This window comes from Onychostoma macrolepis, chromosome 15 (genome assembly GCF_012432095.1).
Source record: "Onychostoma macrolepis isolate SWU-2019 chromosome 15, ASM1243209v1, whole genome shotgun sequence".
Lineage (NCBI taxonomy): Eukaryota > Metazoa > Chordata > Actinopteri > Cypriniformes > Cyprinidae > Onychostoma > Onychostoma macrolepis.
Window position 1 is genome coordinate 16,980,884 of NC_081169.1, and position 13,198 is coordinate 16,994,081.

The following is a 13,198-nucleotide window of genomic DNA, read 5'->3' on the forward strand; positions in this document are numbered from 1 at the left end:
TGATATGTTGATAACCATGAATAACGACTGACACAGTGATTTAATAAACCCCTTTAATCGTATATTATAGAGTAAACAGTGGATTATTTATTGCGACATTATTGTTGCACAATTTTCTGTGGGCCTTCAGAGATTGAAATTACTGTGTACATTTCAAGACTTTCCAAACTGTTTGCGAAGCAGGACACTGATGTCTGTTATTGGCCATTGGCCAAACATGCAAATACAGTGTTAACATTACTGCAGTTTCCCATGGAATTTGGTTCTAATCACTTCTTTCCCAGTCATATTCCTGTCCTTTAAAAACAAGAAAACTTATATAGCTGTTTTAAAACCTCTACCACATAACAGTCAGTTTAAGGGAAGACAGGTTATTCCATACTTAAGGACAAAAAAGCCAAATAAAATCAAATCTTGGAAAGCACACTGCTCATGAAAATGGGGACTACAAAATAACATCTGAACATTTTTTTGTTTAGATATTGCATGTACTGTATCTATGGATTATTGTTTACAATTCACCACAATGTTCAAAAATGTATGTTGTAAATGTGATTATTCAGAAGTCATCTTGTGAGGCAGTATTGCTTATCTCTTTAACATCACAATTATAAATAACTTAAGAACAATTAAGCATTTCATTAGCATCAATATGTTTCCAAGATGAATCATTAAATTGAAAACAGAAATCTATTAATTAACTAGTGGATGTGATTATATGATGTATCACAGTCTAACACAATCTACTTGCATTATAAATCCTCCTTATCTCTGAACTGATACAATACAAAAACTGGTTATAGGCCTTTTAAATAGTGTCAGGCATACGTGTACACATTTACAAAATAAGGTTTCAGACCCTGAGTGAAGCAAATATCACTTTGTTAGGGCTGTGTCAAATTAGACACAATTTTAAGATGAAAGGAAAACATCTTATGCATTTAGTAACAATCCCTGTGAGGGTTGCTTTCATATTTGGATTTTGAACAACCTTATATTCAATATTCAAAGCAAAATTATCATCTGATCTAATAAAGCAAAGAGAAATACCACATATACAATTGTAAATATCTTTAGAAAAGCTCAGTTTCAAACAGATGCTACTAAAACTTTTACTGTCACATTATTCTGCAAAATTATATTTGTTGTCACAGGCTTGTGACACAAAGGTCCTCTATAGTATAGCCTACTTTTTAGGCCGCATTATTAAAAGAATAGTTCACCCAAAAATGAAAATTTGAGAGACATTTGAGAGAAATCTAGCATTACTTCACTTGCTTACCAATGGATCCTGTGCAGTGAATGGGTGCCGTCAGAATGAGAGTCCAAACAGCTGATAAAAACATCAGCTTTACAATAATCCACAAGATATTCACATGAGTCCAGTCTATCATGTTTGTGAGAAATAAATCCATCAAAGTGCTTTAACTTCAAATTATTGCTTATGGTTATAATACAAGTCCTCTGTCCATAATGTTGCTTTCTCCAGTAGTGTCTTCTTGTCTGAATCAGAAGAGAAATATGCACAGCTCAAGCACTGTTTACAAGCAGAAACTGTCCAAAGCAGTTCTAAACAAATATGTTGGTGGATTGTGTTGTGAGAGGACAACAGGGGGTGGACTTTTTTGGACTCATATTTTGGACAAAAGTGATGGTTTAAAGTTAAAACGCCTTAATGATTGGTTTGTTTCTTACAACGCGGCTTTCACAAGATGTTAATAGATGGACTGGAGTCATATGGATTACTTGTGGATTATTTTGATGCTCTCATTCTGACGGCACCCATTCACTCCAGAGGATCCAAATTTCTCCCAATCTGTTCTAATGAAGAAACAAACTCATCTATATCTTGGATGGCCTGAGAGTGGGAACAATATCAGCAAACTTTCATTTTTGAGAGAAATATTCCTTTAAACTTATTAGTGTCTGTTAGTTGTTAAGAAAGGTAATGTTACCTGTCAGTCTCATCCAATCCATATCCATGGACTGACCCTCTCATAGTTATACATCTAAGAGCAGGAGTTATGCCTCAGTTTATACCACACCACATCTAATCTTGCATATTATGAATTTACAAGCTTTTGTGATAATATGTTTGTTATATGTATCACATTGCTATTAGTCATCAAATCTCCAGTTATATGCACATATACCTGCCCACATACAATTATAAAACATACAGCATTGTGATTCTAATGACACAAATGCAAACATGTTATCTGCAACATCAGACTAAAACATTACAGCATAAGCAGCATGAGCTAATCAGTCCTTCGGGCATCACTGGCTCATTTAATGATGGCAGAACAATGGTGCGCTGACCCTTGAGCCCACTCTCTTCTAATCAACAAGCCCACATATAAACACACTATACACCAGATAAAGCACTTAAGCAAATGATTCAGGCTGTATAGATCTCATTCACACAGGATTTATCTGTCTGACTGAAGCAGTATTTGGGGGATAAAATCCCCATAGCATCTGGAGGGCTGAGAGAGTGCACTTGTGGTGACACCAGACAGACAACCTGATCATTCAGAAATATCTGAGATGAGCTATTCCACAACAAGGGCATACAGATTAAAAAAACCCAGCTGAACAAAGACTCAGCAGTAACAAGTTCACAAGGACACTGACTTCAGCCTGTTTCGCACATCCTGTGTCTGCAGCAAGTAAACAGCAGGGACACGCTTTCACACTGGCAGCGCTTCGGCAGCTCTAAATAAAGTGATTTCTGGGTTACTACATTGCATTTTCCTTTTAATAAAGGCTAAAATGTTTAATATGGGTATTGGAAGTGTAATTAGGAATTATTACTTTAAATGAAGAGGTGACTGCATTTACATCCAAATGGCAATTTGCATGAAAGCCAAACACCTTTGAAGTGTAGATGTTCTGATTCAGATTTACTGAACATACATGACAGACATCTTTTATAGAATTGAGGGGTGAAATCCATCAATGCCTATAATGCTAATAAATAAATAAATAGATTTTTGTGCTGTGGGATCTGGCATGAAGGTGGTTCATATGCGGATTTTAACCGAATTGCATTTACACTCAAATGCATCTTGATGGTGCGATCAGGGTTCCGATCGTTCTTATACTCACAAAATGCAAATCAACACTTTATTACTACATGATAGGATGCGTTAACTAAAACATCTCTGTCATTTACCGAATTTAATACATCGGGACCATTCAAAATGCATTCTAGCCTTTCCTTTCTTCACGATCCACTAACAGAAGCTGAAATTAAGTCGATGTAAACATTTACAGCACTCTCTTTAAGAAGAAAAATGAGAGATTTCTGTATAAGCTGGTCAAATATTTTGATTCAATATCACATTTTCTTTGATACTGATTAATAAAATTCAGCTCAGTTGTTATTATGAGAGCAGAATAAAGAGAAAAGGCAAAGAATATGTGATACTGCACTAAAAATGCGTATCAATAGCATGATTTGTTTTTTGTTTTTTTGGGGGTTTTTTTAGAAACTGACTTTGGCGTGCATATGACATGCACGTGTTTGACGTGCATATAACACGCAGTTATGCACATTGGTGGCGTGCGTATAATACACATTTTAGCGTACATATGCGCACCTACCCCACACCCCTAAACCTACCAAGAGATATTAAGAAGAATAAGTATACGTTAAATTCATCATGATATGAAAATTGATCCTGTTTTTTGGTAAATGCATGTTTGTGTGAATAATTTTGCATGATTTTCTTTCCTTGTGCCATTTTTCTTCCAGTGAAAATGACTGGCTTCTCTGTGGTGACTTATGCAGGACTTCCCCAATCATTTAGTCCACTTAAATTCCATCCCTCCAAGACTGATAGCAAGTTAGCATTCATTTTGAGTGCAATAGCCACATCCCAAAATATCATCAACAGCCGATGGCTATTTCAATAACCTGTTACACTTCGGTGTACATCACAATACAGAAGAAAATAGCAGTCGCTACTTTCATTTCATTGCTACTTTAAATATCTACCTTTCTACACCTGTCTGCAACTTCATCAGCGAAGACAGACGTAGTATAATATGAAAAGAACAGCAGTTGATGTAAGGGCAGCACAAATGTCAGTGTGAATGCTATAACCTGTTAATACAGCCAGTGAAAAAACTACACACTGCAGATGCAGGATGCATAAAACAGGCCTTATGGAGCACTTCATGTTCGTGTATCGAGGCCCTCAGGGTAATTTTTGATTACAAAAATGCCTTACAGCAACATAAACACGAGTCGATTTTGGTTCAACAAGAACGTAAGCAAAAATCTCTCCTCGGTCTAACAATCACCGCATGTGCAAACTGTAAAAAAAAGCAAACCGTATTGCAAATATAAACGTTTCTGTCACTGTCATAATGCAAAGGTTCTCCCAAGGGGCTCAAGGTGCAATTCAGGTTTAGAGATCATAAAAACAAGCAGGTCGAACTGTAAAAGAAACGCTCATTCAGCATTGTTCTCTGTGGTGGATGCAGTGGTCGCAGTGGCTTTAGCTACTGTTGTTGCCAATCTGCTTACTGAAGCTCCCTGATCAAGCTCCTCTGACTCCTCCCCCTCTGCTTCCTGCAGGGTGTGTCTGTGTGGTGGGCGGAGCCGGGATCTGTGTCTGTAGGGGTAGAGGAAGAGGGCGGGGTCAGGCATGGCCATCGGCTCTTCGGGGCCCGTCACCCTCTCGCGTGGCACACACTCCCTGGCACGTTCGGTGCGGAGATTCGAGGAGGGCCGGCTTGAGCTCCGTCGTTTGGGTTTGATGGTGGTCGGGCTGCTGGCACTGGCCTGAGGCGAAGGGTGGACAGGAGGCTTGTCCGCACCGGCCTGGGCCGGCCTCCTGCGTTGCTGCTGCTTCTGCTGCTGGAGTTTCTGCTTGGCTGAATGCAGCTGGAAGGACAGGTATGCAGCCACCTCCGTCTGCTTCTGCAGCTCGGTGTTGAGCGCAGTGGTCCTGTGGCTGCGGTGTTTTAATTCCTCCAGGAAACGGCGCTCCTTTTCCTTCAGACTGGCGCGGAGAGCACCCACCAGGACCGACTTCTGACTCATCTCCCATCGCACATCACTCTGGATCTGTTGCTGCTCCTGCAGATGCTCCTCCACCTCCCGGCAACGAGCTTCCAGCTGCTCCTCTTCCTCTTTCACCTCTGGAATACATATAGAACAGAAACATTTGTTGTAATAAAACTAGATTCAGTCTGAAATGATAATCATGGCATGATTGTTTCAAGTTCAGGTAAAAAAATTATATAAATACTGTTCAGTTTCTCGCACAAACCGATCGTTTTGTGTATTAGGACATCAGTGTATCGTCACAAGCCGCAAGGTTTAATTTGGATTTGTGTGTGCATGTTTATTTCTCTCTCAAAGATTGTGTGCCCATTGACGGGCATTATATGACTGACAGAATGCAACGGTTTGAGTTAAAAATCTTCGTTTGTGTTCTACTGAAGAAACAAAGTCACCTACATCTTGGATGCCCTGGGGGTAAGCAAATAAACATCAAATTCTCATTATTGGGTGAACTATCCCTTTAAATTATCTTTGGAAGCCCAACAGACAATCTTAAAGACATTTTGAATAAAAACTTATTATATTGTATTGATAATACATTGTAGTATATCTATATCTGGTATATGTACTTTCAAAAACTCTTTTCAATTTTTGACCTTGTTTGGTGGGTTCAAGCCTTAAGCAGGGGGATCAAACCCCCCTGTAATTCACATCTAGAGTCATGTTTTACATAAACCAGAGAAAGTGAAGACCCAGAAGCTAAACACCACACTCTCCTACTGTACAAATGAGTGTTTGTGTCTCAACATGTCATGTATGATCCACCTTGTGACATGAAACAGGAATGACTAATATGTACAATCCCCTCCGTATAAAATCAGATTTAGCCGTGAAAGCAAATTTCGAACTGATCCGCGATCTAAAAGGTAATTGGATGTGGGAAAGGAAAGTAGACAAAAGGCTCTTCTGTGCCCAAGGATTACAGACTCACCGAGTAAATCCAAATCAACTAATCTCAACTCTGGTCTGGCTTCTGGCAGGGTGTGCCATCTGTTCAGGGTTATCAGACACATTAAATGTCTAGGACAAGACCTCCCTGAGCATGCTTGACTACCGTGCCCACAAAGCATAGAGCAAATGTGAAGTAAATCGCTGGCACACAGCAAAAATTCTCATTAGAAACTGACTTTGGAAAATCGTGTGTGCTAAATGAATAAATGTAGAGATATACTGCACTATTAACAAATCTTAAATCACTCTCATATTACGGTAAATTCCACATATCTGACATTATGTAAATTATGAGTAAGAAAAAGTGCTTTAGAATTAGATGCAAGTATGGAAGAGCAGCTGCCATATAACATGTCATTTAACTAAAATCAAACAAATGAAGGATAAAACATGTATTTTCCAGTTGAAAGCGTCTTTACACTCACATTAATGCAATGTCTTTCAGATAAATGACAGGCTAAGTAGACTGAAAAGGAGTTAGCGGAATCTGTGTCAGACGTTCTACACCTGATCCACATGAACCTGATGACCTGCTGCTGTGAGCTCAACATCTTTCCCTCATTTCCGTCTCACTCGCTTTTTAAATTTTGTTGCAACACTAATCTATCAGTTTGCCCAGAATGTCTTGAATTCACAGCCAGCCTATCAGTCCACCCCATGTGTCCAGACTGAGATGAGCTCATAATGAGACTATAGAAAATGCTGTGTTATCCGATCCCTAAATCTGATCTCTCCACTGTTCCTCATTGAGTTCACTCTTTGCTGCCTCTGACTCTTTTAATAGAATGTGTAATGAAACTGAGATGTCGACAACAATCAGTTGACAAAGGCATTTGTGCAGATTAGAAGCGATAGACATCAAGAAAAGATGAGGATTGTTCATTTAATGCTCACATTGTGCACGCAATATGCTTGTAAATTATGAAATCATTTCCTTCATCAAACAGCGTTTGCTCCTTTGGGCTTCTTTGAAGTCTAAACTAACACATCCAAAACATGCTGATGTTTGATCTCAGATAAATAATCATTCAAGTATTACATTGTAAGCAGGCTTTGCTAGTCACGACACAGCATCAGTTGACACGCCCTGTTTCTATTTTTGACACGACACACAGTTACTTCAGCAGTTTATTTTTCCTGTTCGTTGGAAATAAAAATTTTATTTTATTTCAGCATTAAATCTTTCACTTTTCCGCTTGTTAGTGTTTATTTTTTAATGGCTGCAGGTTACACAGTTACGTCAGTAGGTGCCGATATGAGTTAATAATTGAATTATTTAATCAACATGATAATTATTCAGGAACACATGTGCTACATATGTGTTCCTCAGCGATGTAAAGGTTTTATTATACATTTGTTTGGAATTATCTTTGCTGACAGAGCACAAATACATAAAATATTGGTAATAATGGGTCTTAAATATAAGTATACACATTATTAACTTCTTGTTAATTGAACTGTTGTAGAAAAGAAATATCACGCTAACCACCAAGTAGGCCATTTTACTTATAACAGCTTTGTTTGCAGTACAGAAGACAGTAAAACAGTATTTATTCCTGTGAAGGTAAAGCTGAATTTTCAGCAGCTGTTACAGTTTTTCAGTCATATGATCCTTACTATTATCAATGTTGAAAACAGTTGTGTTGCGGAATATTGGATTCTATATAGGTCTTCTATACATGTATATAAATATATATATACACACACAGTTGAGATCAAAAGTTTACCCCTTTCAGAATCTGCACAATTATTTTACCAAAGTAAGAGGGGTCATACAAAATAAACAAACAATAACATGTATTGACCTGAATAAGATATTTCACATAAAATATGTTTACATATAGTCCACAAGAGAAAATAGTTGAATTTATAAAAAACGACCCCGTTCAAAAGTTTACATCCCCTTGATTCTTAATTCTGTGTTCTAACCTGAATGATCCACAGCTGTGTTTTTGTTTAGTGATGGTTGTTCATGAGTCCCTTGTTTGTCCTGAACAGTTAAACTGCTTGTTCTTCAGAAAAATCCTTCAGGTCCCACAAATTATTTGGTTTTCCAGCATTTTTGTGTATTTGAACTCTTTCCAACAATGACTGTATGGTTTTGAGATCCATCTTTTCACACTGAGGACAACTGAGGGACTCATATGCAACTATTACAGATGGTTCAAATGCTCACTGATGCTCCAGGGGGGTGAAAACTTTTGAACAGAATGGAGATGTGTACATTTTTCTTATTTTGCCTAAATATCATATTTCTTTCATTTAGTACTGCCCTTCAGAGGCTACAGAAGATAGTTACAGGTTTCCCAGAAGACAAAATAAGTTAAATTTACCCTGATCTTCAAATTCAAAAAGTTTTCAAAAAAATATATGAAGAGTTTTTGCAAAAACAGACAACTCTGTTTTTATTACATTTTCATAAATCATGTTTTTTATTGTTATCATGTTTATTGTGTTAGTTAGCTGTATTTTTTTGTTCAAAACAACCCAACTGCAATTTGATTGATATTAATTGAACATTGATGATTTTTGAACATTTTTAAAAACGTTAACGTTTGTGTTAACTGATTACATGATTAGTCATTCACACAAATAGATTTTAAAACTTTATAATTTAAAAATCTATCTATTCTCAGTTTTCTTGTGCTATTCCTCTCTGTCTCCTTGCCCAACTTTGTCTCAGCAAAAAAACAAGCTGTAATTGGACACCCCCACTGGGACTGTGCAGCAAGAGCAAAGGAAAACGCAGGCAGGATCAATTTGTGGGAGGATGAGGCTGCGTCGGGCTGGAGGAGAGAGGGATGACCTGCAGTATGGATAGAAGTCGGCTACTGCTTAACAACAAGTGGCCTCTTAATGTGCGATTGGTTTGCTTTTTAGATAAATTATCACAATCATAAGACACAGTAATTTAAAATACATTTGCCTCAAATCTAATCACTTGAATTTAGAAGATGATATGGAATTGTAACAACAAAACGATGCGTCGAGTGGATAATTGTATTTATTATCAGAGTCACTATGATGTATTCATGCTTGCCAAGGTCTTTCAAATATGATCTAGTAACAAATATCAATATCTACCTGCATATAACCTAGATACTAGATGCTGTTGTGTTAAATAGACCTACTGCTGTTGTTGCTGTGTACAATTGAACACCCGTGCTAAAAATACAAAAACTCTGCTCACAAATACATTAAACAACATTTTTTGGAAGGAAACAGAGCTCACCTGCTTCATTCCTGCCTGGGGGCTTCATGTTGAGTTCCTGTGTCAGTTCTGTAAGTAATAGACAGACACTGTTATTTCTACGCTTTTTTTTTTTTCTTTATTAAAACATTTTGAATTATAGATCATGCCATATGTCCTAAATTAGTATCGATTTTGCATTTATATGATTCAATTAATTGTTTAGTGCATAAAATGTCCCACCCTACATTTTACATTTCATTTGGACATGCGTCAGATTATGGAAGTAAAAGCAATAAGTAGTAAAATAAGGCAATAATAATTCATTTTAATTAAACAATATAATTTACCCTACCATTCAGAAGCAATGATGCATTCAAATTGATCAAAACTTACAGTAAATACATTTACAAATGTTACAAAAAAAGTTATGCTATTCTTTAGAATTTTCTATTCATCACAGAATCATGAAAAAAATATCATGGTTTCCACAAAAATCTATAATTAAATCTATCACACGAATCTATTACTTTTGAAAATATATGAAAATTGATAACAGTTGTTTTAAATTGTAATATTCTACAATATTACTATTTTTACCGTATTTATCACAGAATAAATGTTGAATGACTTTTAAAAAAATCTTACTGACCACAACTATTTTAATGGTATAAATATATATCAAGGGGTTGCAAAAGAAAAACTGATTTCCTGTGTTGTAGATACCGAGAAGGCTTTAAACTAGCATGATTTGTTGCTCTACAGGACAGAAGAGCAAAAAGATGAATATGCAGTGTGCTGGTTTTTCTGCCCTAGCTGGCTCAGCACATTTCCAGCAATGTTCAGGTAGAAAGGCCGTGTCCTATATTACTTAGAGGGAAAACACAAACCCTGCGCTGACAGGAAGCTATTGACCCGTGGTTCTCTCTGTGCAGCCTATGCTGTGCCATCAAAGAGAGCAACGTAACCCTGCTCTTCTCTGCACAGGATCTGTGCATCTAGGGCACGGCAACTCAATTAGATTGTGTGCCAACCTTATTTTTGGAACGACATCGAATTAGTTGTGATTTATGATAGATGAAATGTTGCTCAATTCAATTATGCATGTTGTTTCATGTGTGTAGAACAACTCAAAAACAATGCAGGTGGCTGTACTGTGGGAATGGTTATGACACAGACCTGTACAGCGTTTCTGGAGGGACAGGATCTCCAGATGTAGTCCATGCAGCAGAGACAGCTGCTCCTGTCTAAGGAACACAATGCTCCTCTCCACACTCTCCACCTGCCGCTCCAGTGAGACCACCGGTGACCCCTTTAACAAACGAAACAGGGATACTTACAGTAGCCTATATAACAATAAATTCCAGTTCTCTAATGTAAATTTCCAGCATTCCAAGAGTTTCACATTTCTCTATTTATATCAGAGCATCTATGTTTTCTCTCGCTCCATGATTGCTCTCATCAGTGAGGAAATGGAAAACCTGGAGTCCATTATAAAATATTTTGGTAAGATATTTTGTGTTGTATTACAACACATTCAAATGAGAATGTTGAACAAGGCCCTGTAATAAGAGGGGCCCACTAAGGTCAGTGGTTCCCAATCCTGGTCCTGAAGAGCCACCAACACGGCACGCTTTTGATGTCTTGCTTATGAGACACTTATATTTGAGGTCTTGGAGTCTTTACTAATGAACTGATGAGTTGAATCAGGTGTGTTTGATTAGGATTAGGATTGGAAATCACTGTCCTGCAGTAGAGCCTACTCACTGGGCTCCCGTAGTTTTATTCCGGTCCCCATGAATTTTAGCAGCAGTTCTGCTGAAATATACACTAGGGTCAGCAAATTAATGGGGGCTTGGGACATAATACCAACAAAAGTGACAAAAATGTCAAAATGTTGTGCAAAAAAAATATTTATTTATTTATATTGCAGTCTCTAATATTATATCACAAGAATCCTACAATATTATTCTAGGCCTAAGTCAGTTACACAATTGGTCACATAAACTGTGAGTTGATGCTAATTTCATATTATAGGTAACAGAATTACTCGTTTGAGAATTTACTTGCTTTAAATGCAAGTACGTCAAAGATAAAAGAAAAATGCACCTTAATAAAAAAATAAATAAACTATATTTTTTTCTCTTCTACCTTGATCAGACCCCTTAAAAATTACTTGTCGTGAATAACAATAAAATTTTCGACTTGAATAAAACCAGTTATTTGGTTGTTAAACACATTTATAATGTTTACAGTATCATTTTGAATTATTTTTTATTGATAATTTGAGCATTTGGTTTTTACTTGATCTTAAGTGACACAAACGAAACTTCTGAGCGTTTTTATGCTTATTATAAACACCCACAGATGTTATTAGAAACAATTTATGCTCGCAGACACATTATGTAATACTACTACATCCCACTGTAAAATATTTCAGTGTAAATAAGCTCCTGATTAGTCACTCTTTCCCATACAACACGGCCATAAAAGCCTTTGATAGCACTGCGCATAATATTACCCAACACTCACCGTATTTTCCATTAGCGCGGCTTATATTAGTATCCAACAGACGAGGCGTTATAATGAAGAGATTGAACGTGTTCCTTCACTTCCACATCTCTGTCCTTCAAAGAACCGACCCATGAACATATAGGATGACGACATCTTTAAAAAAGATCAATACACATCTCAAAGGGAGACTTAAAGACGGATCTGCCCCAGAATAACGGCAGAGGTTTCGCGAAAAAGACGCAATTTCAGTCTTTCGTTATCTTGGCCAACGTACAGTCGCTGTATCCCACAATGTCACGATCGATTAAAGTGATCCGCGCTCGTGCGTCCTGCGTCTGCTGGGCATCGTCCTCATCCTCGCGATGACAGACAGCAGGAAGCGGCTCCTTCAGCACCAGCGCAGTAATGCAACTGATGGAGAAAACAGCGAGGGTCTCTCCACTTCATACGTGCAGCTCCAGCGGTTCTTTGCAGTGCTAAAAGCTAAAAGGCGCATAACGTATTAAAAATCTCTAACTAAACTAAGCTGAAAAGTACAGCTGAATTATACGTTTAGTTCCAGTCCTCGAATTTGATTGGCCGAGCGGCGTTCCAAGAATATTTAATTAGCATATGGACTGTTCTCTGTTAACTGACCGAGAATATGCATATTGAATTCTTTTATTTTTGTTGTTTGTTGTTATATAGTAGGTTATATGCATTTTTAGAGCCTAGGCTACTGTACATAAGCAATACGGAGTGAAATCGGAGTGGAGTTTATTTGGAGCAGGGAGTGTTTGGTGGTTTTTCTTGTGCCAGAATGCCTGGAATGGCTCCCTATAAGCCCTCATTTTAAAATGTACTTTTTCTTTCTTTCTTTTATTATTTATTCTTCTGTAGTCAAGTCCACTACATTTGAAAATGACCAGTTTTTTTAGTCTGTGCGCTGTCTGATAACTTGCAGGGATTGACGCTTTGGGTTATTTAGCAAAAACCTAAATATAGACTAAGTCGCCAATTTTTGTCTAAAATATATTAGGCTACTTGATCGACCACCCCCCCCCCCCCACCCCCCACCCCCCACCCCCACAAACCCACAAATAAATAATCAAACAAATAAAACAAGAATATATACATTAAAGTTGTTTAGGGCCGGTTTCACAGACAGGGTTTAGGTTAAACCAGGATTTGGCCATAGTTCAATTAGGACATTTAAGTAGCTTTTATAAATATGCCTTGGATAAAAACATTACTGGTGTGCATCTTGTGGCAAAACAATGAATTTGACATATTTTAAGATCAGTCAGTGCAAGTTTCTATCAGCTGAAATAGCCCAGACATGCATTTTAGTCTTGGACATTTTAAGCCTTGTCTATGAAACCGGGGGTTAATGTTATATAAATCATAAAGGATTTAATTTAAATAATAAAGGATTAACAAATTCTATTTTATTCTATAGTATAAAGTATATTATCTTCCCAACT

General features: G+C 37.3%; 1 protein-coding gene across 2 annotated transcripts; it reads right to left on the bottom strand.

Moving 5' to 3' along the window:
• Positions 1-2,951: 2,951 nt before the first annotated feature.
• On the bottom strand, positions 2,952-12,203 carry ccdc92ba (coiled-coil domain containing 92Ba). Of its 2 annotated transcripts, none has more exons than XM_058799021.1 (4): positions 11,754-12,203; positions 10,401-10,533; positions 9,264-9,311; positions 2,952-5,154 (listed from the first exon to the last, which is right to left on the bottom strand). In XM_058799021.1, the coding sequence occupies exons 1-4, from the start codon at positions 11,763-11,765 to the stop codon at positions 4,463-4,465; spliced, it is 885 nt and encodes a 294-aa protein (XP_058655004.1). In that variant the 5' UTR covers positions 11,766-12,203; the 3' UTR covers positions 2,952-4,462. The 2 variants fall into 2 exon arrangements, with proteins under 2 accessions (XP_058655004.1, XP_058655005.1); XM_058799022.1 differs by lacking the exon at positions 11,754-12,203 and adding an exon at positions 10,627-10,841.
• Between the last annotated feature and the right edge of the window lie 995 nt (positions 12,204-13,198).

Coding starts and splice junctions, on each gene's coding strand:
- ccdc92ba (XM_058799021.1), bottom strand. Junction 9,312..10,400: donor CCTCCAGAAACGCTGTACAG/GTCTGTGTCATA, acceptor TATTACTTACAG/AACTGACACAGGAACTCAAC. Junction 5,155..9,263: donor CCCAGGCAGGAATGAAGCAG/GTGAGCTCTGTT, acceptor TATGTATTCCAG/AGGTGAAAGAGGAAGAGGAG.